The following is a 22,739-nucleotide window of genomic DNA, read 5'->3' as shown; positions in this document are numbered from 1 at the left end:
ACACGGTGGGGGAGAGGGGCTGGGGAGGAACAAATACAGAGACCTCCCTGGCATGCTTGGGACAAAGGCTCAGGTCCAGAGCTCAGCTCCCAGGCCTCTGAACTCCCACTTCCTTCCTCAGTGGCTCTGGGCTCCCCTCCTCCACATGCTCCTGTCCTTCTGAGGACAGCCGGTCATCACCACTAATGGGCCCTCACCTCACATCTAGGACTGTTCCCACCCTCACAAAGATGAGACGTTATGGAAGGGAGAGGTCAAATGACACCCGCAATGTCCTTCACCCCGAGCTCCCTGGTGGAACCCCAGCCTATCCGCCAAGTGCTGGGGGTAGAGGAAGCGGGGTCTCCATGTGGGACTTCCTGCAAGACAGCTGAGTGCTGAGTGCCCAGTCCCCGGGCTTGGGCCCAGCTGTCAGCCCTCTGGGAATACCTTCCCCTCCCCCCCCGCCCCACCTTCCATGGCCAGACTCTGTCTGGATTCTGCCGGCCCTTCCAAATCTCACGTGCACTCTGAACAGAGATCCCTGCAAGACCCCACTGGGCTTCCAGGCTTTGGGATCTTCCCAAGTGGGATAAAACTCCATTTGACAGTTGAGTGATGCCTGGCACCCGGGCACACTGAGTCTCTGTGAACCTCGGGATCTTTGCCTATACAAGCCTACGCCAGGCAGGCTTCTGTGAGACGTCCATCTGTTGTGCCACCGCGGCGCGCCGGCGCGTCCCTCACCTGGAAGATGACGATCCAGGCATAGCCGATGTTGTCGAAGTTGATGGCGCCCTTGTGGGGGTTGGCGCTGCCCGTGCGGCACACATTGTAGTAGCGGTTCCAGTTGACGCACAGGCCGCTGGCATTGAGGTCCTGGCGCCCTGCCCCAAAGTCATAGACATCATCCTTGGACAGGCAGCACTCCCGGCCCTGCTCCTTGAGCGGGGGGATCTCGTGGCAGCCCATGATGCCGTTGTCCCCCGACAGGGAGCAGATGAAAGGCATCTCGTCATCCTCTTCAGGCTGGTAGTAGGGTGGCAGGGCCACATCCCCTTGTCTATGCACAGAGAGAACAGGGGAGGAGGAGGGGAAGGAGAGGAATGGAGGCGTCAGGCAGGGGCACCTTGGGGCTCCAGGCCGGGGCCCATACTATGCACCTGCTTGCCACATCTCTGGTGAAATCACATAGCAAGCCCCTCCACCCCACCCCACCCCCACCTGCACCCACCCCTCCCGGTTCTTGGTCAGACACGCCCACCTGCCAGGCCCCTCAACACTTGAGAAGCAAATCCAGATTTCGCTGGGCCGGCAGATGAGGTAAGACCTCTATCTACGCATCTCCCACACACGTGTGCAGCCCGGGCTGGCCCCTGCCCCTCTCCTCCCATGGATTTTTCTCATCTAAAAAACACAGACAAGCCCTGCCCTGTCCACCTGAGACCAATCTGCATTTCACCCAATCCCAAGCAAAGTCCCAATATGAATTAACCATGCAATTAGCCATTAACCATCTGCATGGCTCAAGAATGCATCTGGATGGGAGAAGCAAATCAAGGCAGATAAGAAAAAAAAGAGAGAGAGAGGCACACACACACACACACACCCACTGAAAGAGAGTGAGAGAGAGAAATAGAGGATGGGTATAGTGGCAAACACCTGTAATCACAGAAACACTGGAAGAATAGATAGGAGGCTCCCAGGCCAATTGGGTCAAAAGGAGACCATAGCTGAAAAGGGAAAGCCAAAAGGACTGGCAGTGTGGCTTAGTGGTGGCGTGTCTGAGTTAAATTCCAATATTACTAGGGAAGGAGGAAGGGAGGGATTTTAGGGAATAAATAATAATGATGAATCCAATAGGTGGTGATACCATCCTGGGAGCAGAAAGGTTAGTGGAAGGCCACAGGGACTGAGTCATAACTAAACACAAACGCAGATAATGACCCACTGGAACGGCCTCGGCGCAGCTCACTGGGCCTGAGGCTCCGCCCTCACATGCATCATTGGTAGACAAGGCACCTGTACAGTCCTTGTACAATCTGGCAATACCCACCAACAATCACACGTCATCTGAGGCCAACAAACCAATACATCTGATCGCCTGCTTCTAATAAGGGCACCCTGTGACTTCCTGGAGAAGAGACAGACGTTTCGACAAATGATGCAAGGGTGACTGGACAGCCCCAGCCACATGCTACATACAAATTGTTTGGTAGATGGAATCATCTAAATATGAAATATGAAATGAGGAAAAGCTCACAGAGTCCCAGAGACCATGTCTATGACCGTAGGCTAAGAGAAGAGTTCTTAAACTAGACACCAACAGCCATGCTTTAAAAAAATGACTAAAGGGCCAGGCGTTTGGCCTAATGGTAGAGTGCTTGTCTAGCATGCACAAAGACCAGGGTTCGATTCCTCGGTACCATATTAATAGAAAAAAAGCCGGAAGTGGTGCTGTGGCTCAAGTGGTAGAGCTCTAGCTTTGAGAAAGCTCAAGGACAGTGCTCAGGCCCTGAGTTCAGTCCCCATGACTGACAAAAAAAAAAAATGACTGAAGAGCTGAACTTCGTTCTTGAACTGTAAGTTTCTAGCCCACTTACGAGATTGAGAGAGATGGAGAAAGTGTAGGAAAGGCACCATTATTAGAGTGCCAAGTGGCTCCTTCCTCCCCCATTTTCTGTGAATGACTACTCACTGATGCAATTATTGATTTGGCTTTCTGGGATTTGGGGCTCTTGGTCTCATCACTAGCCAGGCATGGTAGCACCGAGCTGCAAACCCAGCTACTCAGGAGGTAGAGGCAGGAGAATCTTGAGTTCAAGTTAGTGAGACCATAAGAAAGTGAGGGGCAGGAGAGAGAGTTAGAGGTGTGGCTCAAGTAGTAAAGTGCTTGCCTAGCACATACAAGGCTCTGAGTTCAAAACCTAGTACTGGGAAAAGAAAAAGATTCATAAATATTTTTGTCCATATCCTTATGTGGATGTAAGCCATTAAAAACAAAAAAACCAGCTGGGAACAGTGGCTCACCCCTGTCATCCTAGCCACTCAGGAGGCTGAGAGCTGAGGATCGTGGTTCAAAGCCAGCCCGGGCACTAAAGTTGGTGAGACTCTTAATCTCCAGTTAACTTCTGGTTTTCTCCAGAAAACTGGAAACCACCAGAAGAGGTGCTGTGGCTCAAGGGGTAGGGCAGTAGCCTTGAGCTGAAGAGCCCAGGGACAACGCCCAGGCCCAGAGTTCAAGTCCCACAACTGACCAAAATAAAAAAGCAAATAATCAGAGTTGGAGCTGCTGGGCTGAGGCTGTTCCTGTGTGTAGCTGTGCTGGTGTGGCTGGCCTTATACAAGGATACAGTAACTCTCCAGGAACAGAGCAGGTAGGGCCTCCCCGCGCCCCTACATCCCCAGCAACGCTGGCTTCGCAGACCTCCTCCTCCTCCCAGCCCTGCTGCTTTTCCACAGGTTTACCAGCCTGCTGGAACAATCCCCAGGGGAAAGAACACTCTCCGAGGTCTGTGGGGCCATTTTTAATTAGATTGGGTTTGTTGTTCTTTTTAACTTGTAGTTGATTTTGGCATTTTCTGGATTTGAGTCTTCTGCAAATGTTTCGTTCCAACCTGATGGAATCCATCATTCCTGAAGATCCGGGGCATTCTTTAGTGGTAGGTGGGGACCAGAGGAAAAAAACTGTGAGCACGAAGGAAGGGGTGACGTCGTCCAAAAAGAAATGTGTTCTTTACCTGACTTATATAACTGTAACCCCCCCCCGTATATCATCTTTATAATAATAATAATAATAATAATAATTAAATTAAAAATAAAGAGCTCTTTTATATTTGATTTTGGTGTTGCCTTTTCTTTTCGCTTTGAAATAGTCTCCTAAGGAGGCCAGATTGACCTTGGACTGAGAATTTCCGATTATAGAACCTCTGGCACAAAGTAATGTGTGTGTGCGCTTCAACTCACGCTCTTTTCTTTAGGTTTCTTTTTTTCTTTTGTCAGTGTGGGGCTTGAATTAAGGGCCTGGGTGCTCTCCCTGAGCTCTTCCACTCAAGGTTAGTGCTCTACCACTTTGAGTCACAGCACCGATTTTTGAGTGGTTAAAAGCGGAGAGCCACCAGAGCCCTCCTTTCTGTAGCTTTACTCAAGGCTAGCACTCTACCACTTGAGCCACGCCTCCACTTCTGGCTTTTTGCTGCTCGATGGTAGGTGAGATTCTTATGGACTTTTCCACCAGGGCTTTATGATCCTCAGATCTCAGTCTCCTGAGAAGCTGGGTTTACAGGTGCGAGCCACCAAATGGCTCTGTTCTCTAGAAGCGCTGAGAGGTGTCTAGTCTAACCCCAGCCAGAGCAGTGCCTGATGGCTGGGTACAGAATGGGGAGGTTCAGGAGAGCTGGACCCCACAGGCTGAATTGGGCTCCTCACATGTCCTTGGACTGGGACCCTCCCGCTAGCCACCCCATGGCACTGTGTACTAACCCACTCTCCGCATCCAGAGAAGGCTGAGGCAACTACACCTGGGCCTGGCACACAGCCCGAGCATCAGGTCCCCAGCCCACCACCCAGAATTCTATCTCCCATTCCAGCTCACCCCAACTGGCCTGGCCTGACCCTCCCCACCTCACCAGGACCTTCTCCCTCCTCAGCTGACTTTCAAGTCTGACTGCTGGGGTCCAAATCCTGGCTCCGTGACTCACATCACAATGCTGAGACCCGGCTGGACTCCTGAGCCTGCCCTGCCATCGATGAGGGTGTAAGTGCTGCTGTGCATCTGCCCTGAGCAAGACCACAGTGATTCATCCCAGTGTGAGCCATGGACACTTGAAACTAACTCTGGTCACCCTTGCAACAGCCCTACAGGAGGGAAACTGCAGCCGGACGTTCTGGCCCCGTGGCTCCACCCTCCCATTAACAAAAGGTAGAGACAGAATTCAAGCCCCTACAGCCAGGCTGCAAAGGCCGGGGTCAGGAGATAATTTACCACCTCACCCTGCCCTGTCTGCCAGGGGCAGGCTCAGCTCCAGGGCCCTGCGCCCATGTGAGCCCCAGTGTCTGCTCAACCACACATCACTCAGTGTTAAGTCTCCCAGAGTCTGCGTATGTCTCTACCCAGCGCCTGCATCACCTAGGCGACTGGCACACCCGACCCAGTTACCTCCTCTCTCTCTGAGGTCACATCCTCCTCCAGATCCTGGGAGGTTAGTTCCCAGGCTCTGAGGACCCTGCCTTTCCGCACCTGGACACACCTTCTCCTCCCTTCCATAATGCTCTGACTGGCTGGCTAAGTACTTCCCCTTTCCACATGCATCTCCAACCTGCACTGGGGGCTGGGGGCTCCGAGGAGGAGTCTCTTCTCCGAATCCAAGCTAAAAAACCTAACGCCTAGGAGGGGCTCTGAGTCAAGAATGGCAGAATTCCCTCCACTCCTCATTTTCTGAAGAGCAATTCCCTTCCTGACCAACCCCTTTCCCGTGGACCGAACTTCTCACCATTGCCACTATTGGCACCCACAACCACGCCACACCACTTTTCCACTCTAGGGAGTCTATTAGTCTACAGGCCCCGACCTCTCTCTGCCCGTGTCTGTCTCTCTCCCTGTCTCTCTCTCTCTCTCTCTGTCTCTGTCTCTTTCTCTGTCTGTCTGTCTCTGTCTCTTTCTGTATCTCTCTCTCTCTCTCTCTCTTCTATGTGTGTGTGTGTGTGTGTTTGTGTGTGTATGTGTCTCAAAGACAGGACTTTTTTTTATTATACTATTCGAAAAGATTTAGCAGCCAGGCATGGTGGCTCACCCCTGTAATCCTGGCTACTCAGGAGGCTGAGATCTGAGGATGAAGGTTCAAAACCAGGCTGGGCACAAAAGGACCTGAGATGCTTATCTCCAATGAACCTCTAAAAATGGGAAGTGGGGGTAGCCTTGAGCTGTAGAGCTCAGGGACCGTGTCCAGGGTGAGTTCAAGCTCCATGACCCACCCCCTAAAAAAGGATTTGGACAGATTTTGCCATCTCAATGAGAAATGTCCAGAAGTTCTGTACTTCAGACCTGTTCTCTGGCTCTTGTCTTTTAAGATTTCTAGCTATCTCTAGAAATATTACCTGTCTTATAGGAGTTCAATCTCCAGACATTCCTACCCTCCACACTTATCCTTCCCCTTCCGATCTTGTATAACTTTCCCTAATCCCTGACACCCTCACTGGCTTACCTATTCCTGGTCCCCCACCTCTCTCTCTCTCTCTCCTTTCTCTCTTTGATTCTCTCCCTCCCTCCCTCTATTCCTCCCTCTCTCATCTGCTTGCTTGCTTACTTTATAAACTCCAGGTCATACCACCCCAACTTGTTTTGTGCCATCTTGGCCACATGGTAAGTTAAGGGTTTGGCCTCACCTGAGCCTCTCTCTTCCACCAAGCTTACTATTCTTCCACTCACACCTACTCCCACCCCTTCCCCATGTAACCCAGCTGGTATCTCCCACCTACACTGGGGGCCAGCGGTTCAAGAATAAATGTCTCTTTCCTGCCTGAAGACCATGCGTAATTTTTTGTCGATAACCAAACTAAAATCTCAAGACCTAACATTCATTCGTGCCTAGATCTAGAGACCCAAGTGAATAGCTGACTGTCAGGTAGGTTAGCACGAGGTGAAGAAGCCCATGAAGAAGTCTTGTGGGAGGGAGGGAGGAAGAGAGAGGAGAGACAAGGGGGGAGGGAGGGAAGCAGGAGAGGCATGAAGGCTTAGCCTGGATGATGAGCTGGTCAGCCCCAAAAGGATGCACAAAAGACCCCCGTGGGACAGAGTGGCCTGGCTGGGCCTTGAGCCCCCAAAGCCAAGGGCTCATGCCTGCGCCAGGCATCTTCTGAGGGTTGCCATGTGACTCCTCCCCCTGTGGCCACAGGGCCCTTTCCCACAAGATGCCCCTTCTCCAGCTTCCCCACAATTCCACAGGGCTCCCCCACAGCAAGGAGCCAGTGTGGGCTGGCTCCACCCAGCGGAAAGAAACTCAGCCCCCACAGAGTCCTGAGACAGACTCTTCTGTCATTCGTGTCTGAAGAAATCTGTCATCTTTGGAATCCTTTCTTCCCTAGCAGTGAGACAGACAGACACCCATGCGTGCATGTGTATGTACACATCTACATACATACATATACCCAGACACCATCCACATATATGATCACATACAGACCAGATACACGCAACACATGCCTGGCTCCTCTGAGGTGCCCCGGGCAGCCCTGGCATAAGAATCAGAGAGCAGGCACAGGTGCCCACCTAGGTGTGAGTTCCACACCCAGCACAGAGTAGGGACACAGAGATACGCTTACACGGTAAAAGCATACACATTACACATCACAGTGTGTATGTGTATGTGTGCACTGTGTGTGTGATGTGTGTTGTGTATGTGTCTGTGTGCACGTATGTGTGTTATGTCTGGGTGTCTATGTGCACATGGATGTGTCGGATCTGTGTGTGTGAGGCCTGTGTATGTATCTATGTGTATACGTGCATATGTTGTGCATATCTGGTCTGTATGTGTACATGTATGTGGAGGGTGTGTGTGTGTGTGTGTGTGTGTGTGTGTGTGTGTATACACAGGCACACATGGTGTCTGTCTCACTACTAGGGAAGAAAGGATTCCAAAGACAACAGCTAACTAACCCCTCCTCTCAGGGTGAAGCTCAGTGTGAATGTGCCAGCTCTGGCCACCCCTCTGTGGGACTGCTCGTCCCTTGTGTGGGGCCTGGTGGGCCAGAGAGGAGCCAGTGCCCCATCGTCACAGAGCGAGCTGAGCTCGGGTTCAGCACTGCAGCTGTTCTCACTGTCCCCAGCAGTCAGCGTGGGCTGTGTCCCCTCCCCCCTCCCTCCCTCCCCTCTCCCCCCCCAGGAGCGGCCTCTGCCCCTCGGCTCTAAGCCCCAAGCACGGCTCACATGGTGAAGTTCTCCTCCAGGAAGCAGCGGTTCCGCAGCAGGCCAGCCCACAGCTGCACGCCAATGATGCCAAAGATGAAGAAGACGAAGAAGCAGAGCAGGAGGACATTGCCCAGCATGGGCAGCGTGTCGAGGAGCAGGTTCACCAAGATCCGCATGCCTGGGAGAGGAAGGCACGGGGGTCGTCACAGGGCACGGAGGAGGGAGAGACGGGCGCACGGCTGGGATCCCCCCTCCCAGCCTCCGAGACCTTCTCCTCCACACCTGCCCTCTGCTCACAGAGCCAGGAAAATGGCTCTGGGCCCCGACACATTTATACCAGACTGCGGGTGAGGGCATAAGCATTTGTAAGATTTACAGGCTGGGTGCTCTGCTGGGGACTTAAAAACTCAGCACCTTACTCTATTCAGGACTCACTAGGAGGTTCAGAAAAGCCACTGCCCAGAGAACCCAGCTAAGCCTGGAGCAGGGTCTGGAATTAAACCAGGTGGCCTGAGACCAAGTCTAGCCTTCTCTCCACAAGCTATTCTTTCATCCATGCTGTTTAATCTTCCTGAAACATTCCAACAAACTCCTATGCTACCACCACAGTCTTGTTAAATCAGTGAGCCCTGAGTACATCTCTCACTCCTCTGGTTTAGGCAATCTCAGCACCTCTGACCTAGCCTCAGGTGTCAGGTGCAGGTTGTACACTGCACAGCCAGCCTTCTGCCTTGACTACAGATTGTCTGTCCACCCTCCTGGCTCATCAGGTGGGCTGTGAGCTCCTGAGGGCAGGTGACTCCAAAGTCACCCCAGAAATTCCAGCATGCCATGTGTTCAGGACCAGAAGACTGGCTCGATCAGCATTTGTTAGATGACTGCTTGTGAACAAATGACACTACAAGTTAAGAGACAAGAGCAGAAGGCTGGAGAGGGGAGGAGGGGAGGGCGGTGACAAGCACAGAGGCCCTGTCCATATTTATATTGATTCCACGGGTGGTGCAGGGGTGTTTATTAACACGGGTGATTATTTTAGATTTACATCTCGCACTCTGCATGGAGTGATTTCTGATCAATAATTAATGCCCACCCCAATCTTCCCTTTCCATGAAACTAGGTCAGCCTCCTTTCAGGAGAGGCTGACTGGACACAAGACTACCTCCCCCCAAACAGGAGGGAGAGGGGGACATAGAGAGGGAGCCAGAAAATGCAACAAGCCTTCACACGACCCACCCAGGTGAATCCAAGAGAGTTAGGTCAATTTTAGATCTTCCTATCACTCATTCATTCATCCACTCATTCCCTCATAAATCACCCAGTCAACAGCTATCCTATGCCAGAGAACCCAGAACCAACTTGACCCATTTGTGCCCCCTCTCAGGCTTAGCAGCGGAAGGACAGGAGACCACAGTGCTAGACAAAAGGACCTAGAGGAGGGGGCTGGGCCTGGTGACCAGGTAGGGAGCCTGCGTTATTGACCTGGCCATTCCCAGAACAAGGTCTGATGCAGACAGGGCAATCTGGGACGCCATGCAGAGACAGCAGGCAAGGGTGCCCAGAGCCCAGAGGTTGGCTGGAGAGGAGGCTGGAGCAGAAGCGCCTGGAAGAGGCTGCTGAGCACAGCCCCAGCCTGGCCACTCTGCTGCTGCTCCCAGGGCAGCCTTTGTTGCTCAATTAATTATATTTCTCTTGTTCTCTGGGATATTGAGATTCTGCGCGGCTCCTGAGAGGCCGCCCCGGCTGGCATCCGCCTCCTCTACCCAGCGGCCCCCAGCTCCCTGCACAGCTCTCCCAGGGGCCCACCAAGTCCCCAGGCCCCACAGCAAAAGCATAATTAGCTAATTAGGGACTTTGAAAGAGTTCATCGCCTCGGTGGCAGGGAAAGGGAGGGTGCAGGATTAGGGAGCCAGGGGGGAGCCCCAGAGACCCCAGATAATCCGTCTTTTATGTGTTAGGTCAAGCCATGAGCCGAGACGGGTTGAATTGTGACACTGCATGCAGTTCTTTGGCACCAGGCACAGGAGGCAAGGAGAAGAGAGAAGACAGAGTCAACTAGAGTCAAAGAACAGAGAGACAGAGAGAGAGGGAGGAGAGAAGGGGAAAGGGGGAGGGGGAGAGAGGAAAGAGAGAGAGACAGAGAGAGAGGGAGGAGAGAAGGGGAAAGGGGGAGGGGGAGAGAGGAGAGAGAGAGAGGGAGAGAGAGAGAGAGGAGAGAGAGAGAGAGAGAGAGAGAGAGAGAGAGAGAGAGAGAGAGAGAGAGAGAGAGAGGGAAAGGACAGAGGGAGACAGAGGGCAAAACAAGGAAGGACAGACCACAGACAGGCACCTGTATGGTTACAGAAGAGAGAGACAGAGCATCTACAAGCCACCTGCCCCAAGTCACCCTTGAATCTCCCTCCACCTTCCCCTGCTGCCCTCCCTGATTTCCTGTTTCTCACCTGAGCTGGTCACAAAGCCATCCACACACACACACACACACACACACACACACACACACTGGAGGGGGTGCCCTTCCTCTGACCTCTGGGGAGCAGAAGGCCCTGTCCAGCAAGACTCTCAGAACACAGCAGGCCCAGGACACTTGACGAAGAGGCCCATTCCAGGGGTTAGTCCAAATCCTTAGCCCGCTCCAGCCCCCTTGGAGCTCATTGGTCCGCAGCCTGGACCTGGCCCCCACCACCAGCCTCACCCCTCCCCTGCCTGTGGCTAGTGGTGCCCACTCACTCCCTAGGGCCATCCAGCCCCTTCTCCAGGTAAAAGCTGTGACAGCCCAGCGTCCAGAGCCCCTCCAGGCCACACACACACACACACACACACACACACACACACACACACACACACACACACGAAGAAAGCCATCTCTCCCTTTTTCTATCTTCTCCCTTCCTTCCTCCTCTCCTCCTCCTTCCTTTTTCGCAGTAGTAGGTTTGAACCCAGGGCCTCACATTTGCCAAGGAGACAAATATGACTCCCAACACTTGACTCACACTCCCCACCCCCCACCCCTTCTGGTCTAGTTATTTTTGAGCTGGGCCAGGGGTTTTGCCCAAGGCTGGTCTCAAACCACAGTCCTCCTACTTACTCGCCTCCCATAGCTGGGGTGACAGGTACAGACCACCAAGCCGGCTTTTCATCTGAGATGGGAGTGCAACTCTCCTAGCTCCACCTCCTGAGCAGCTGGATTACAGGCGGGCGCCTCCTAACCTGGAATTTGGTCCCCGGTGTGCAGCCGGTGCCCTGTGAAGTGCCGCCCACCTGTCTCTTCATGACATCTGAACACTGTGGCTTCAGGCTTGCCCAATGGGGGGCCCTCTGTTCTCCTGTCCTGCCCACAGTCTGTGGGCTTCATGGCCAGGATGGCTGTGTGGCGGTGGCTCTTACAGCTCGCCCTGGGACTGGGGCAAGGGCCAGGAGAGATGGACTCCTTGCCCTGTGCTCTCAGTCTCTGGCCCAGGCCCATGACTAGCCACAGCCACTGCTGTAAGCCCAAGGATAATAAGACTGGGCAAACGACCACAGCAGTGGAAGCAGGTCAGGGTGGACTCTGGAGGTGATCACTGAGCCAAAGGAGGGATGTGACAGGCAGGAAGGGAGGAGGCAGGGCAGTGCCAGGTTTGTGGCCTGAGCAGCCAGGTCGTGGAGTGCCCAGCAGGAGAGAGGGGCTCCATCTGGACCTGCAGGTTGGAGGTACCCAGTGTCTATCCCGAAGAAGTCACTTCATGAACTTGTAGGCCTGGGCATCCAAGGTGGGTGGTATCAGGGCAGAGGCCAGGGGCTTCTCTGACTCTCTGCCCTAAGGGGAGGAGACCTGGGCAGGCCCTCTGCTCCGAGGGAAGGAGGCAGCAGCCAGGCAGGGGCCCTCCATGGCCGGAGGGGGTGCACTTCCTCTCCCCCATCTCCCCTTCAGGTCTGGGCACTCTCCACAGACAGAACCTGTCAGCCCAGATTAGCTTGGCTGCTCTGCCCGGGCAGCTCAAGTAGAAACGGTTGGACAGGTGCCAGCCTCTGCCAGGGGCACAGCTTGTGGCCGGAGAGGGGAGGGTGTGGGGAGGCGGGGAAACAGGGGCGCTGAGGCGGCGACCTGCCATAGGCCTCCATGTTCTCTGGCCGAGCTAAGGTCAGCAGAGGGCACTAGGCGGCTGGGAGAGGCCGTCTGCTGCTCCTGCCGTTGCCAATGCTGGCTAATCAGGGGCCCGGTGGGTGGCCCGCAGCCCAGGCCAGGGAGCAGACGGGCCGCCTGACAGCTGCTGGCTCCAGCCCAGCCAGGGAAGGCCTGGGCACTGATAGGGCCTCTAGTACCTACTCAAAGCAGCACCCCACCTTCTCCATTCCCCCAGGCCTTGACCCTCCCAGAGTTGTTGGTGCCCTGCCTTCCTGCTCAGAGGCCCGTGGTGGCCTGGGACATCCTGCCAATGTCCTGGGCCCTCCTGTCTGCGGGTGAATAAACCAATCAACCAGCTGACCCGGTGATCCGTCCCAGGTCACTCGTGACCTGCAGAGCAGAGCTCAACCCGGACCCACCCCCGCTTCCAGGGCAGCCAACCCTGCTCTTCCTCTCCGTCACCCAGTCCTCCTCAGCACATAGCAGGCAGGACCTTCTCCCACCATCTCCTCCGGGAAGGCAGCAGCCCTGCAAGGGGAGGGGCTCTGCTTCACCCCCTCTCCTCCTCCCCTCTCCTTTTGCTAATGTTCTATCACTTGAATCACAGACCCATTTTTAGTATTTTTCTCTCCCTCCCCCCTCCCCCGCCATGGTAGTGACAAGGCTGAGTGCTGGTGCTCACGCCTATAATCCTAGCTCCTTAGGAGGCTGAGAGCGAGGATCACAGTCTGAAGCCAGCCGGGCAGGACAGTCTGTGACGTGGGACTCTGAGCGCCGCCAAAGTGCCGAAAAAGCCGAAAGTCAAGCTGTGGCTCAGGTGGTAGAGTGCGACTAGCCTTGAGCAAAAGCAGCTCAGGGTCAGTGCCAAACCCTGAATTCAAGCTCCAGGAATGGCATGCATGCGTGCACACACACACACACACGCACGCACACGCACGCACACGCACACACACACGCACACGCGCACACGCACACGCAGTAGAGCTAAGAGTTTCCCAGGCTTACCGGCACAGGTTGGCTTCACAGTCTTCAGATCTCAGCCTCCTGAGTAGCTAGCATGAACCACGGGTACCCAGCCCTCCCTCCCTCCTTCCACCTCCTTCAGGAGGAGCTTCTGCCTCTGTGGGGACCCTCGTGGGGTCCTGGAATCCCAGGTGCTCCTGAGCAGGCCGGATCCCACCACAGACTTGGCTGGCTTGAGTCTTGGCACTAGCCACTTGTTTCTACCCATGAGCTGAGGGAAGGGCTAGCAGTGGGCAGGAGGGAGGGCACGGACTGGTGTCAGGAGGGAGGGAGGATATGTAGAGACAATGCAGCCGATTATACTCAGGCCCAGAGAGGGCAGTGACTGGTAAAAGGTCACACAGCAAAGAAACACAACTTGGCTTCCTCCCCAACTCCTTTGCGCTGTCTCCCTGTCTTTACCCCCTGGGTAAAGTGAGCTGGGGAGACCCATTTACAAGACCCTCTAGAGAGTACCCCAACTTCCAGGTCTCCTGGACAAAGCTGAGGCACACAGCTAATCCAGATCCTCTTTCCACTCTGTGCAGGTAGGGAAACTGAGGCCCAGTCCCACAGCAAGCTATGGCGGGGCTGAGGCCAGAATGTGCAGCTCCTGACCCCTAGATGAATCTTCCCAACAGACCTCTGCAAGCTCCAGCTCATGTTTTGAATGGCAGGCAGCCCACTCCCCCCAGAGGTGTAGTTAATAACCCAGACTCTGACTCTGCATGACACTCTCTAGCTTGCCATCTAGTGGCAAAAACCAGTGCTACAGGCTACTGTGTACACGTCTTCCAGGGCTGAGAAAGCTCTGAAGACACTACTTGGGAAATTCTTTCTTTCTTTTTCAAAATACAACGAGGCCTGGTGGCACATTCTTGTAATCCCTGTATTTCAGAGGCTGAGGCAGGAAGATCAGGAGTACAAGGCCAACCTGGACTACCTGAGAGACCCCGTCTCAAAGTAAACACTTTTTTTTTTGTCAGTCCTGGGGCTTGAACTCAGGGCCTCGGCACTGTCCTTGAGCTTTTTCAAGGCTAGTGCTCTACCACTTGAGCCACAGCACCACTTCTGGCTTTTTTCTATGTATGTGGTACCAAGGAATTGAACCCAGGGCTTCGTGCATGCTAGGCAAGCACTGTACCACTAGGCCACATTCCTAGTCCACATATTTTTAATTCAGGAAAAATGGTACCCCAAAACTGATAATAATTGTTCATATCTCTAATCCTAGCTACTCAGGAAGCTGAGATCCAGAAGATCAAAGTTCAAATCTAGCCCAGGTAGCAAAATATATAAGTTCTCTCTCCAAAATAAGTAGCAAAAAGCTAGGCTGAAGGTGTGGCTTAGGTGGCAGAGCACCAGCCAAGCAAGACCAGCAATTGTGAAGCCCTGAGTTCAAACTCTAGAATTACCAAAAGAAGGGGGAGAAGGGGGAAGAAGGAAAGAGATAATCACAAGATCCTGTCAGAAGAACTGGAAACCTCTGCCCACCCCCCCCACCCCTGTAAGGTGCTCATTCCCTGAGAAGCGGAGAAGTGGCCTTGCCTGTGAAATGAGAGGCTCGATCACTGCACCTCAGAATCCCACCTGTCCTAACAGTCCCTGCCCCTGGCAATTCATTACTTACAAATAGGAATTCACCTTAGGCACCGTTTCTGGTAGAGCTCTGTTGTTCCCAATCTGGCTGTCTTTCCGACCCTGGGTTAACACCAACAGCCATGCCGGAGACTCCCAGAGCCACACCTGAGGATGGAACTGGGGCCAGGGCTGATGGCCTCAGGCCAGGTCCTCTTAGCCAGCTCTCCACACAGCAGAAGAGATGGGAGCCAGAAGGGAAGGAGGGACACGGGCTCCTAAGCACACACCTCACGCACACGAACTCCTGTGTTCACACACCTCAGCCTGTGGGCTCTGCAGCAGGGATGCGACGCCCCCAGTGTTGAGAAGATTCAATCACAGCCATCAGTGGGCCAAGCGCCTGGACCAGAGCCTCCTACCCTTCCTACACAGGACTGAAGGCTCTGTGTAGACAGCCCTCCCTCTCCCCTCCTCCCCCAGCCCATTCCTAACATCCCGCCGCAGAGGAATCAGGAACCTGGTTGGCCCCCACGGGAAGAGCATTTTGGGGAAGATGGTCATACCTCCGAGTCTCGGTATTTTTCATCTCTAAAGGGAAAATAGCCCACTTCCCTCTCAGGGTAACTGTAAGGCTCAGAAGAGATCAGGGAAGATGCAAAAGGGACAACGCTGGGCCTGTGGTTGCAAGGTGGGGAGGAGAATGGATGGACAGATAGATGGGTAGATGACAGGCGGGTGGCTGCATAGGTGATGAGTAGATGGGTGAATGGATGATGGATGGGTGAATGGATGATGGATGGATAGATGGATTGATGAGTAGATGGATGGTGGACTGATGAATGGAGGGGTAGATGGATAGATGAGGAGATGACAGGCAGACAGGTGGGTGGATCTATGGATGAGCAGGTGACAGAGTTCGAGTTGTAAATCTGACAGCACAAATGAGGGGGTCTGAATTCACGGCCCACGTGTGCCTCCCTTGGAACGAAGCAGTTTCTCTTCTTACATAAGGTCACCTTGCCAGGCTATAGAAACCACCCCCGAAGAACATTTCATGGCTGACAGTCAGACCCCAGGGTACCAAAAGGGATCTAGATCAGTTGGGAACCCAGAGCTGCCAGGGCCATCGTCTGGTGTCTTCAGGCCCAGGTGAAGGCCCACGAGTTCTGTGGCACCGTGGCCACACCTGTCCGGGTGGGACGGGGCTGGGTGGGCAGGGAGCACAACTCACTGGGCACGCGGTTGATGGCTTTGAGGGGCCTCAGGACACGCACAGTGCGGATGGCCGACAGGTTGATGTTCTGAAGGTCCAAGGAGTACTCAACCATCCTGCAGAGGAGAGGCAGACAGTGAGGGGGCTGGAGACACCCACGCAGGCCACGCCTGCCCCCCCGGGGTGCAGGGGTCAGAGTCTGGGCTGTGTCTCTGGCAGTGTGGGCCTCAGCTGTGTGCCAGATCCACGGCAGTGGGGCTGGGTACGGCTCCGTGCCCTGGCCTGCCCTCGGGTGTCCATGGGTGCAGTGGGAGGCGGTCAGGAGACATTCCAGGCCTGGCTTCCTCTCTCCCTGCCCTGCCTCATGCCAAGCGGCACAGCTGGAAGGTGGTGGTGCGCTGTTCACTTTGTGGGGCCTTGGGTGGACGTGCCCAGCCTTGAATGCGCCACATCTCCCCCGCCCTCTGTCCACGAAGACCTGCCCCAGCCTGAAGGATCCCCACAGAGGCCCCTGGGGACCTCGAAGCTCCTCCATGCCAGGTGCCTGGTGAGCCGGGCCAACCCCACAAGTCTGAGCCACAATGTCGCAGCTCCGGACCCACTGCCCGCCAGCCCTGCAGCTCTGTGGAGGCGCTTGCCTCTCCCGGGTGTCTTCCCAGATCTCCCACAAAGGGCCCCCTCTGCCAACAGGGCCTCCCCGCCCCCACTCACACTCCAGCCCGCCGACACCTGTCACCTCCATCAGCCGGAGATGCAGGTTCATCTGCACACGGCACCAACCCGCTCCCGCCCCCTCTCGCTGCCTCCAGTCATTGAGTGAGAGCTGCTTCGCCTGAGATGCCCCCGCCACCCCCCACCCCGCTACTGCGCATGCACAGCTCTGAGTGCAATCCCCACACACCTGCACACACGTGGCACATACACACACATGCAAATACCTGCACACATGCACACACGTATCACATACCCTTCTACTTCCACCCACATTCAGATGGGGCATGGGGAGGGAATGACCCCCAAAACTGACTAGGGACAGAGGGGGGCTCTGGGCCAGCAGGGCGTGGGGATGGGGGTGGCCTGAGCAGGCAGGAGGTACAGGGCCACACGAGGATCTTGCACGTGGGTGAGCACATCGTCCCCCTCTTCTCCCGGAGGCTGGGCGATGGAGGAGCTGCATGGTGGCACATGTGGGCAGGAGCACGGGCACCGCTCAGGCACGCACGCGTGCGCACTCCAGCCTGGGGAGCCCCTCTTCCGCGGGCAGCTCCACACCAGGCCCCACCCTCCCCAGGACCCTCCACCCAACACACCCCATCTTCTCTGGCTCCTGCCAAGGAGCGTAGCAAGCTTTGGGGGTAGAGCTCCTCAGGAACTGCACACCAGTGCCCCAGAGGGTACCCGCTCATTCCTGGCAGGTGCCCACAGGCGGCAATCAGCAGACCCAGGGACTTTCCAGCTGCGGGTGCTGACACCAGAGTGTGCCACGCTGCTCAGGACCTGGAACCAGGGAGGTGTCTCTACCACCTCTGCCTGCCTCCTCCTGGCCCAGCTCCCTTTCCTCCCGGGGAAACCCGGCGCCCCGCACCCAACTATGTGTTCTAGCTCGGTGTGGGTGTCAGCCATGGCTCTGCCTCCAGACAGGTCTGGATGTGGGTGCCCTGGACAATGGTGGTCTCTCCTTCTGTGTTGGCCACAAAGAAGGGGAGCAGGGAGACTGGCCCCGGGGTCCTGATACGACACAAGTGGGGACTGGGTGGCACGGTGCCCCACACTGCCTGGGGTGTGAGAACATGTCCCCGACCAGCTCACCATGAGAGGCTGGTCAGACCCGGGCACTCACTCCATGACCCCACAGCCCGCTCCTGCCTGAGGAGCTGAAGCAGCCAAGTAGAAAGGGGAAATGTGATGGAAGAGCTTCATACTGAGGATTCCTTTGGGGAAGCCACTTGCCTAAACATTTCTCCCAGGCTCCTCCTCTCTCCACAGTGTGACCTTTTGGGCATGGGGGTGGGGGAGCAGTAAGATAGGTACATGCACTTCGTAGTTTAAAAAAAAAGGAGGAGGAGGAAGAGACGGCAGCGGCGGTGGCACCATAAGAGGTGAAGAACCAGTAGCTCGCCTTCTTCTCTGAGGAGACAGGACAGGAAGGGGCCACCAGACAAAGACAGGGAGCAGCAAGAAGAGCTGGGAGGCAGAAGCTGTGGGCTCACGTCGTCTCTGCCGTGGGAGCCTCCCGCAGCAGCTGCGGCAGCAGCAGCAAGCCAGAGAGCTGCTCAGCCCCACTGCACACCCCTCTCCCCTGACGTCTGCGCCAGCCTCCTCCTGCCTGTCCTGCCCCTGCCGCCTGCCGCCTCCTCCTCCCAGCCCTGCAGCACAAACAGACTGAGCTGGGTCGCCCCCTCCTCCAAACCCCCACTACGCTCAGAACACAGCCAAGCCCTTTGTAGGCCATCCACAGCGTGGCCATGGACACGGCCCCCATGGACACGGCCCCCATGGACATGGCCCCTGCTCCACGTTACGCCCTGAGCACAGCCCCTTCCCTCCTGCAGGGCCCAGCTCCCCCAGGAAGCTCTTCTCACCCTGCCCAGCCCCACAGGCACAGCCCACCGTAGCTGCTGTGTTCACACCTCTCTGAGGATGTGGGCTCCCCTCCACGCAGGCCCTGAGCCAAGAACTCAGGAAAGTCCTTTTCTTGGGGAGATCCCAGGAAGAGTGGGAGGAAGAGGAGGAAGAAGAAGGAAATGCCAAAAGAGGCCATTCACCGCTGGTCACCGCTGTTGTGGACAGCAGGCATGGTGTCATCCAGGAGCCCCCAGGTTCCCCCGTGGGTCTCAGGCAGGGCTGGCCAGGGACCTGTGGTGGGGCACTGCTTACCTAGCCGGTACAGGCCCTGGTTTCCATCCCCAGCACTGGAGAAAAGAAACTGGGTAGAGGCTGGAGGCTGGTGGCTAGAGGCTGGGGTGGGGGCTGAAGCGTGGAAGGCCTGGGGTGGAGACTGGGGGAGGGGTGCTGGATGTGGAGGCTGGGCCACATCCACTGGTAAAAGGCTAAGGGCAGCTCCCGTGGAGAAAGTCCTCCATGGCCCTGGCCCAGGTGAGGACAGAGGCTGAAAGCTGCCAGGATGAAGGAAAGGCCACACAGCCAGGGGACAGGCTGGAAGAGTGCTGGCAGGACAGCTACCCCTCGGAGCTCTGTAACGGTGGACTCGACCTCTCCTGTCCTCCGGCCTCATCACCCCCAGGTCCACCAGCTGCCACCACTCAGCCGGCCCTTGGGGAACCCACCTCGAGTGACTGCTCCTGCTGTGTGCCCCAGCCACCCACAGTGGGTCATGTTGGCTTCTCCTCCGTCACCAGGCAATGCATGGCCCACTCCCCACCCCACTCCACTCTAAGCCCCACACAATGGAGGAAGGGGCCACAGAGTGAGTGGATAACCATAGGGACTTACCCTTAGATGCTTCACCCCCTCCCCCAGGTAAGACATTACTTTGGGGAGATGAGAAATTAATTCCTAATTACAGTTACTTTATCACACAGCTCCGGTGCTAAAAGTCTTTTTTTTTTTAATTCAACAACACCCCCCCCCCAACTACCTCCTGCCAGCTCTCAAGCACCTAATTAGGTAAGTAATTTTGTTTTAAAACGAGCGTTTCCATCCTGGAAGCCCCGGGAGGAAGAGGGGCTTAACTCACTTCCTGGCTGTTCTCCCGGGCTGGATGGGACGGCTGGCCAGGAGAAGGACAAGAGCTCCTCAGGCTTGTCCCCCGGCCCATGCCCCACCCCAGGGCTTCAACAAGCTAGGCCACAGCCTGGCACAGCCCCCGGTGGGGGACCAGAACCACCAGGACCTCCTGGCTGGCTGCCTGGCCTCAGCGGGAGCCAGAGATTTGCCAGCACAAAGGAAGTCCAGGGACCCAAGATCCTCACCCTCTGGCCAGAGCAGCTCCCTCCAGCTGAGCATGAACCTCAGCGCTGCCTCTGTAGGGCACTGGGTACAGTGCCTTCCCTTGAGGCCCTAGGGGTCTCTGCAGCCTGAAGCCCAGCGTCCTGGCCGGTCCAGGCCTCCTGAGCCCTCAATATCTGCCCCGTGCCTCAAGCATCTTCCCCTCAGCTAATCGCACCCATTACAGACGAGGAAGCCAGGCCCAGCGAAACCCCAAACGACCCAGCCAGTATTGGGGTGAGTGAGCTCTGTGTCACCCACCCTCCCATCAGTTATCGGCCAGAGCCCTGGGACCACTGTTGGGGTCACAGGCCCCCTGACCCTGACTGCAATCTCCGGATGAGCCAGCGTGGTTAGAACCTGGAGCCACCAGGATGACCAGGGCAAGCCACTCGACAGAACTGAGCTTGACTAGATCCAGAATGGACAGGCCTGGGCCTGGCGAGCCCAGTGGATGTTACCTGGCCTCATACAGAACGTCATCCACCGACTCAGTTCACACATGACACCCGGTGAAGCCCTTCCAGAAAGCCACTGCCTGCTGGAGAAAGGTCAAGGAAGCCAAGCAGCAGGCTGGGGCAGCTCCAGGCTGCTCTCATCGCTGCCCACTACCACTCCCCTGGGGTGTCAGGGACAGGGAATCGTCCAGCTCCCAGATGGCTCCAGGCCATCTCAGGCTGACGCACCTTTCCCAGCCTTTCCAGTAGCCAAATAAATCAAATAAATAACATGAGGCAGGTAGCCCACGCCTGTAATCCTAGATATTCAGGAGGCTGAGATCTGAGGATCGCAGTTCAAAGCTAGCCCAGACTGGAAAGTCTGAAATTCTTATCTCTATCCTAATCACCAAAACACCCAAGCAAGGTGGCTCAAGCCTGTAATCCTACCAACTCAGGAGGCTAAGAGCTGAGGATCAAGGCTCAAGGTCAGCTGAGCACTAAAGAACTAAAGAACCTGAGACTCTTATCTCCAATTAATCACTAGAAATCCAGAAGTGGCACTGAGGCTCATGGGGTAGGGTGGTAGTCTTGAGCTAAAGAGCTCAGGGACATCGCCCAGGCCCAGAGTTCAAAGTCCCATGACCCACAAAAAAAGGAAGAAAGAAAGACAGACAGAGAGAGAGAGAGAGAGAGAGAGAGAGAGAGAGAGAGAGAGAGAGAGAGAGAGAGAGAGAGAGAATGCTTTAAAGAATAACATCAAATGAGTGAGCTCCACGTCCTTCTAGGAACTTCCCCGCCCAGGGGTTGGTTTTTCTCCATGACACTGATAAAAATAGTATTTCCTCATTTCTTTGCAAGGGGAGGAGGGACAGCTTTCTTAAAATATAATTGAAGATGTAATTAATAAGAAGGAAGCTGAGATGTTAGGAATCCCAGATCATCTGTCACAGTGACAACTCAGGCTGGTGTTGGTTGATAACTGGACCCTCAGCCTTCAATACCAGCTCAGTACGCAACGCAGTCAGTGCTCAACGGCAGAGGTAAAGCAAAACAGAAGAATACTGAGCCCTGACTCTGGTGGACACCTTACAACCTAAGGATCAGTTCACCTACTCCATGCATGTGTGCCCCCCAAATTCATATCCTGAAGTGCTGTCAGTGCCCACAGAGGTGGCATTAGAAGGTGCAGCCCTCAGGAATGAGTAGCACCTCCCCCAAACACTCCCAAGCGAGCCTTGTACCCCTCTTCCCATCAGGACTCACCCAGACAATCTGCAAACCACTCAGCTCCACCTGGAACTTAGGCCTCGCGTCTCCAGAAGTGTGAGAAATGTGTCTCTTTCTGTGAGTCGCCCGGCTTGTGGGTGTTTGGGGGGGCTTGTTGTGCTTCTGCAGTCCCACCTGAGCCCTACCTCCAGCCCTTTTTGATGGGGTTGTTTTGAGACAGGGTCTTGCTTCTTGTCTAGGCCAGCCTGGATTGTGATCCTCCTATTTTATACTCCTTAGCGTAGCTGGGATGGCAGGCGCGTCCCATCATGCTCAGCTCTTTCTGTTTTTAATTATTACTATTAAGATGACTCTCCTGAGCTCTTTCCACACTGGAGCTAACCTGGAACCACTACGCTCCCAGGCCAGCCTCCCGGTACTCAGTGTTGCAGGCATGAGCCACTGAGCTCAGGCCGTTGCTGGTGGTCTCGTGACAGCCACATGAACACATCCCATATGAATCCTACAAGTCTAGGAGACTGGAGGTGAGGAAGCCCCACTGACTCACAGAGCTGTTCCCCGCTCAGGCCAAGTTCTGGCAGGATTCAAGGAAGAATGAGCCGTTGGCCACAAAGCTAAAGGACAAGGCTATGAAACCAGTCCCAGGAGCAGGCGGGAGCCAGAGCAGCTCCAGGGACCCCATGGTGGGGACTTTGGTCTTCCACCCTCTAAGCCTCCAGTCCAGATCTGTTCTAATACCTTCACCTCTTACAGGGCGGCTCAACAAGCACAGGATGTCCAGATAAACAGTGCACTCTGCTATTTGCATCTTGCCTATGGGAGCAAGCTCTACAACCCAAGGCTGGTCCTGGCACCATAGTAGATGGGCCGGAAAACAGAGTGGGCCAGGGCCAGGGCCAAGAGGAGGGTGTCTGTGCTCTACCTGAGCCAGGGGGAAATATGTCTCAGGAGATTCGCCTCTCAGCTTTCTGAGGGTTGGTAGGCGTCTGAAGTTGTTGGGGGTCAAACCAACTGGAATCTTTGGGCCTCTGGCAAAGTGATATCCCTATCTGCTGTGAGTGAGTCTCTCTCCCAGCCTCCATTTCTTCTTCTGGAAAATGGCTTTCAAAACCCCAACCAGGGTTATATATAAGAAACTATATATAAGAGCTAGATCAAGCCAGGCACACTGGCTCGCAGCTATAACTGTAGCTACTCAGGAGACTGTGATCTGAGGATAAAGGTTCAAAGCCATCCCAGGAAAGAAAGTGCATGAGATTTATCTCTAATTAACAAGCAAAAACCCAGAAGAGGAGCTATGGCTCAAGTAGTAGAACACCAGCCTTAAATAAAAAACCTAAG

At 55.2% G+C, this 22,739-nt stretch overlaps 1 protein-coding gene across 1 annotated transcript in view; it reads right to left on the bottom strand.

The window, feature by feature from the left end:
• Positions 1-22,739, bottom strand: part of Cacna1i (calcium voltage-gated channel subunit alpha1 I) — an 82,768-nt gene that overhangs the window by 34,268 nt on the left and 25,761 nt on the right. Inside the window, exons 4-6 of the mRNA XM_090328759.1 lie at positions 15,802-15,899; positions 7,904-8,063; positions 727-1,042 (exon numbers count right to left, since the gene is read on the bottom strand). Of these exons, the coding sequence (XP_090184885.1) occupies positions 727-1,042; positions 7,904-8,063; positions 15,802-15,899 (574 nt within the window). The remainder of the gene's footprint in view (positions 1-726; positions 1,043-7,903; positions 8,064-15,801; positions 15,900-22,739) is intronic.

This window comes from Megascapheus bottae, chromosome 2 (assembly GCF_031878675.1).
Source record: "Megascapheus bottae isolate mThoBot1 chromosome 2, mThoBot2.hap1, whole genome shotgun sequence".
Lineage (NCBI taxonomy): Eukaryota > Metazoa > Chordata > Mammalia > Rodentia > Geomyidae > Megascapheus > Megascapheus bottae.
This window is presented reverse-complemented; position numbering and strand designations above follow the sequence as displayed.